This window comes from Zea mays, chromosome 2 (genome assembly GCF_902167145.1).
Source record: "Zea mays cultivar B73 chromosome 2, Zm-B73-REFERENCE-NAM-5.0, whole genome shotgun sequence".
Lineage (NCBI taxonomy): Eukaryota > Viridiplantae > Streptophyta > Magnoliopsida > Poales > Poaceae > Zea > Zea mays.
The window spans coordinates 105,439,936-105,446,489 of NC_050097.1; the positions used below are offsets into that span (position 1 = coordinate 105,439,936).

The 6,554-nt window shown below is 44.9% G+C and overlaps 1 protein-coding gene across 1 annotated transcript; it reads left to right on the forward strand.

Annotated features, from left to right (window-relative positions):
- The first annotated feature begins 4,606 nt into the window (after positions 1-4,606).
- On the forward strand, positions 4,607-6,227 carry LOC100194135 (uncharacterized). Its single transcript, NM_001139187.2, has 2 exons — positions 4,607-4,792; positions 4,913-6,227. Exons 1-2 carry the CDS (start codon positions 4,696-4,698, stop codon positions 5,938-5,940), a joined length of 1,125 nt encoding a protein of 374 aa, NP_001132659.1. The 5' UTR covers positions 4,607-4,695; the 3' UTR covers positions 5,941-6,227.
- Positions 6,228-6,554: the final 327 nt, after the last annotated feature.

A 6,554-nucleotide genomic window follows, 5' to 3' on the forward strand; every position in this document is an offset into this window, starting at 1 on the left:
GATCACACAAGAGATAACCATAGCATCGTTGTGTGGGTAATCCTTGAGTTGAAGATCCTCTTGAGAGAAGGTAATTGGAATGTGAGACCATCTTGACTTGATGAAGGGTCCTTGCACCCCGACTTGCTGTACCCTTCTCTGTGCCTCCTTCTTCTGCTTCTTGTTGGCTGGCTCTGAGCATGAACCGCCTGTTATCGGGAGTACCAGCTTCGGAGCCGAAGCAGCTCCAGCTTGATTGTTGAACGAAGCCATCAGCTCAAAAAAGTGGAAGTGAGTTCACCGGAGGTGGGCGCCAATGTTGGGGACTTGTTCTCAAATGCTATGAATAAACAACAAGACAACATAAAATGTTAAATATCAATGCCTTCGTCCGCTGAAGCATTATCTCCCCAAGGATTTAATGAACTTCGGACGAAGACCATGAGCAGAATATTACGAAGGTTTCACCTTCGTGGTTAAACATATAAAGATAATACAAAGTAATGTACAATGTGAAATATTAAAGATAGATATATCAGAAATAAAGATTATTCACATATCTTATTACATAAATCTAAGATGCTTGAACATAATGTCTAAATACATTTATACCTCTGCCTTGACAAATAATAATTCCCGAGTGAAGCGTTTGCAATTACAGGAATGCGTGAACAGTAAAGGAATACTGTTCACTATTTATAGGCACAGGACATAGCCTGTGAGGAATTACAATCATGCCCCTCATAAAAGTTTACAACATTGACTCAGACCCTTATGGACTAAAAGGTCATTCTATCTTTAAGTCAGTTCGATCCCTCATCTTCGGACATGCTGTAATATCGAAGCTTCATGAATGGTACCTTCGACATTACGTTCAAGCAGCTTCAGCCGAAGCTGTTTTCTTTCCACAGGACCTTCGGCGACGAAGCATGGTCCCAACAAAAGCTTTCTGGTCCACCTTGACAGACGGATGGCTTGTCTATTCAGAATGCAGACAAATCTTTTCCTTTTAGCTCCTCCGACCCCTTCATCAAGTCTCTCGTAATCAGGATACTCGAAATTTAGAGCGTCCATCACACGGTTCAGCCTTCATTTTGGATGGGTGCCGAAGGCAGCAGTCATCAATTGATCCTCTTTCTTCGTATAATTTCCCTATCAGTTCTAGCCATTCAATGCACGGTTTGCTAACTTCTTCTGGAATTTAAACTTGTAAGGAAGTCGAACAAGTTCATACTTCTTTCCTTCTTCCTTTTTCTTTGGCATTCCCCAATCACAGAGGTTGGAAATGTCCTGTTCGCCAAGTATTCTTACACCAAGTCCCTGGTGCTAATGTGCTCAGCCATAACTCTAAACTCCACCTCAGCAAGTTGGCATGGGGACCCTAGTTGCATATTGCACATAGGTCGAGTCATGCCGAAGTTCAATTTCAAGGGACTCATTACCATGGTCATGAGCTTCTCCCTTTTCTTCTCATCGGCCTTCACGTAAAACCATTCGTCTGTCCACCCGGTCGGCCACTTGGTGCGGTAGCCTATCACGGGGGCCTTTGTGTCCTTCTGGTATGCAAAGTTGTAGCATCCGACGTTCTTGTGCTAGCCATCGGCTCTTTCCTTCGTCTGAAAATGAAGCTCATGTACCCGACAGAACCCTTTGGCGTTGGCACTTTTTCCTTGGCTTCAAAGAGCCCAGATATACACGCTAAGCCTAACAATGGCGTTCAGGGTCAGCTGATGTAGGTAGATTTCAAACTTCTTCAAAACTTCACCTATCATCTCATAAAGGGGAACCGAAGTCCCGCCATGAAGAAGCTCTTGAAGACTACAACTTCATCTCTTTCGGCTCTAGAATCGTCTCCTCTCCAGCAAAACGAACCAGTTCATCATCATTTTCTCCAAAATATCAGCTTCTTCATTAGAACTAGATCCTCAGTTTTAATTGTGGATCTCTCGAATTCAATTTGGTTGGGCTTAGTCGGACATAGGATACTATCATCATCCTCGCTTTCATTTTCACTCTTAGCCTTAGCCATGGTCTGTTCAGCTTCGACATTAGTAACACCTTCGGCAATAATTTCCTCCTGCACAACCAACCCAAAACGCCTCATCATTTCTGAGATGTGAGCTGTCTCAGTCGTTTCAATCTCATCTTCCATGCGGGTCACCCGAGCAGTAGATCTTACTCTAGCCATTTTGGTGTTCAGACTCTAGCAGACGAAGTTGCGCCTGAGCGGTGAAATGCTTGATCGATGCGTAATGCCGAAAGCTTCGGCTTCGGTGAAAATTTTCAACAGCACAACAGTGCAATAGCAATGAATGTTGTGGTAACTTCTCACCAACTTGTCTGTTTATATAGCCCTGCAGGAGAAGAAGGCGAACCACCAAGACGCTCGTACTGACTAACCAGTGGACCAATAAGTGTTGTGAATATTTTAATTGTTTTTTGATAACAAGATTAGGGAAGATGTTTTTCGGACCTTCGGCATTCTTAAGCCTTCGTTCTTTTCGCGGATCGAGCTCGTTATGAAAAAAATGATCTAGCACTGCGAAGGGGCTACGTGGCATTTACTGGGTAACGGTCTACGACGTCACTGCCTAGTCTTCACGGCCTGCGACGACGTGGTGAAACGACTTAAGGCGTGTCGTAACCGAGGGAAACGGCGGCACGACGGCGGAGGTCGCGCAGCCACGTCGCCGGTGCAAGTGGGTACGGAGACAGGGCAGTACAGTGTCCCATGTTCATCCTTGCACGAGATCTTTTCATCCGCCACAGTTATCCACAGCACGAATCGCGGCGGCCGGCATGAATCGCGGCGCAAGTTCACAGGCGGCGAGATGCGCTGAACCTGGGTTCTGGTTCAGTTTACCGTACCATGGAAGGCCCATTCAGTGCGCCTGACAGAGTAAGTTTGGGAGTGATTTACTTCAAAAATCGGACAGCACTAGGCCAAGCTCGGTATAACAAATTTGCTCACTAATGTTAGGGCTTCAACTTTGCTACGGTGGCCCTGGTCTTAACTCCATTGAATTAACCACAAACTTTCTCACATGTTTAATAAATTATTAGGGCTGCACAGAAATAGGTGACATGACGTGATCTGTTTGGTAAGATCGGTTTGTTAAAGGTTGGAAATGTTTGTTTACAAAGGCATGACACAATTGTTGCAAACTTATCAGAATTGTACCTACTGTTAAATTTGTGCCGCATGACACTCTTGCATGTTAAAGGGCATGTGGTGGTGGTTATCTTTTAGGCGAAAAGCGTCAAGCCAATTATGCGTGAAAGACCCCTATCCTATCACCAACTTACCTTCCAACCAAGTCATTCGATCCCTCGCTGCTGATGACATCTCGGTTTTTTCTAGATTGACGATGAACCGGAGATCCGATCGACGAACTGGAAGCGCGGCGACGAAGCTCTCGCCGAGCTGGTCATGGCGATATTCTGGGTTGCCCCGGAAGATGAACAGACAGAGAGAAATTCCTCATCGGAGTTGTAGCTTTAGATGGGGAGAAACTTGAACTTCGATGAGATATTGCGGGGTTGTAGATGGAGTCAGAATAAACTGTTTAATGCTCTACAATGGGGGAAGACAGGCATGTATTTATAGGGACGACTTGGGTTTATCCAAATTTTGGATAATTTGGAATTTTAAAGATTTTATATTTTCAAAAAATACAAAAAAACATTTTTAATGCTGAAAAAATGTTTAAATGGCTCCAAAAATTTCAGGAAAATTCCTAGAAATATTTTGGTATACAACTATCTCAAATAAAATGTTTTAAGTGCCCCTAATAAATAGAATTTTGCTTTTTGAAAATAGAAAAAGTAATCAGAAAAATATGAAAATTTATCGAGGACTTCTACAAGGTTGGTTACCATGTTTCAAACAAGTTTTACATTGAGAAACATTATGCAACTGCATGAATGCAACAAAGCAAGTTCAACCTTATATTTTGTTCTAATTATTTTATAATAAAATAAAATATTAGAACTATAATTTGTTATTCTAAACTGCCCAAATCTTAATAAATCAAACTAAATCTTGGAAATTTCTATTGGTTCAAAAAAAATAAGGTGTTATAGTAGTTGTTGGACATAAGACAAATTAATGTGCGATGACTTACATGGGCCGTCGGATATTAATTACTTATGTCCAAGAGGCTACATGTAGATCGTCGGACATAATGTATGTGGGGCCTAGCAGACACTGTCATGGCCGTTAACGGAGTTAATTGCCGACGGCTCCTGCGTGTCCTCGCACTTCGCGTAGGTCCGATAGCTATCGTCGGATATAATCTTATTTTTGAGTGTTTACAACCGACAGACACTTGCGCGCCAAATATAAGCCTTAAGCCGTCTAAAATTATCTATGTCCGAGTCCGAGAGTCTAAGTCTAATGCCGTCGATTTTACTGTTGTGCCTTAGGAGGCTCACTGAAATGGAAATAGCTCCAACCTATGGTGTACGGCCATAAACTAGACCACGAGCGCGCGAGGTAGGATTGGGAGAATTCCTGGCCACACACGTCAATGGAGAAGGCGCTAGCGAGCTAGATAGGCTTGTGACCGGACAGCCCAGTCCCCCTTGTATAAATTGAGCACGAGTGGGGTGTAGATGGCCGGAGAGCACAGAGAGCTAGCATACATCGCTAGCTCACTTTAGCATATATATTACATAAATATTGGCATATATAAACTAAACTGAATTGAGGACGATATGGCCCGCTTGGTCTCTTCCGGAATCATTGGTAAGGGGCACAACATCTTTGACGATGGCGGATTCGGTGAAGTCCATGCTGACCCAATTAAAGTCGGTGAGTCGGTGAATTAATGATCGATCGTGTTAACATATAATGTCGTTAGATTTTACAGTATAATGAATCCATTGATTGAAGATTTGAATTGATTGATGCTTATTATATACAAATATGCAGAGCGTCCGCACAAGCGTCCGCCGCAGAAGCAGAATGCGGAGAATGGAACGACGACGAAGGTTGATGAGCCAAAGGAATTGCCTAAGCACGTGTGCTTCAAGGGAGACAACGGGCTGTACCTGAGCGCTCGGATGGTGGAAGGCTACCCCTACCTGCAGTTTGCGTCGGACGACATAGGCGATCCAAGTGTGAGGTTCACCACGTACAACTACATGATCGACGGCAAGCGGGTGATCCGCGTCAAGTCGGACCACTTCGGCAAGTTCTGGCGGCGCAGCCCGAACTGGATCTGGTGCGACACCGACGACACCAGCACGGACAACCGTGACACCCTGTTCGAGGTCGTCAGGGTCGGCGACGACGCGGACGCCGTGTACGGGCTCCGGAACCTCGGCAACAACCACATCTGCCACCGGCTGACCTACGAGGGCAAGGAGAGCTGCCTGAACGCCAGCATACCCAGCGTCAGGAAGGAGGCGCAGCTGAAGATCGAGGAGGCCGTCCTGCTGCGGAAGATCTACGGCGTGGACTACCACCTCAAGGACGCCAAGATCCTGAACAACAAGGTGAGGACCCTGGTGACTCGAGAGGCGGTGAACGCCGGCAGCATGCCCAGCAAGAACACGCTGACCCTCAAGTACGTGGTCAGCAACGGCAAGATCTGGGACGCCAGCAGGTCCTTGAGGCTGGGCATCAAAAGCAGCTTCCAAGCCGGAGTCCCCGAGGTCGTGACCGGATCGATTACGCTGGAGAGCGAGTTCGACACCAGCTACATCTGGGGCGAGAACACCGTCAACACGGAGGAGTTCTCCACCGACTACGAGGTCATCGTGCCTCCGCACACCGTCATCACGGTGCGCATCCTGGCCACGCAGGGCACTTGCCAGGTCCCCTTCTCCTACACGCAGGAGGATATTTTGACTACCGGGGAGAAGAAGGTCACCAAGTATGACGATGGCATCTTCCGTGGAGTCAACAGCTTTGGTTTCAAGTCCGAGGTCACCGAGAGGAAGATCAACGGCGAATGAGACGATGCACCACTGTGCCAAAGTCTGCTTATCTATCTATATATATCTGCATCAATAATTCAGCCACGTACGCTACCATCTGGTGGCGCATGTATTGCTTTTAATAATTGGTGTCATCTAAGCCATGCAAGCATGTGTGCTTTATAACTAATCATCTTGCACTACGCTCGTCTGTTTATTTGTATACGTAAGTACTGTACATTGCATGCACATGCACTCTCATCACCTGTAATGTTTTACTTGAAATTTATTCAAAAATAAATAAAGGCTGTCTTTGCCACTTGTTATCTACTCCATCTCACTCCTCGAATTCGTCAAACACAACTTGAGAAAGAGCATTATGTACCGTTGAGAACTGGCTACAATACCAGATCTCCAACCGCTAATATTAGGGTCCTCTAAATGTTCCTTTATTAGTACTAGTTCTTTGCTAGAACTGGTACTAAAGTATTTAGGAACATTTTATTTTATGTTTAATTACTTGTCCGGCAAAGCTTATACAAATTTATATATACATGTGTTCATTCACAAAAAAAAACATGTGTACAACAATTAATATATATATATATACTTTATGTATTAGTAGCCATGTGCTTTCTCTAATTAGATGAAGC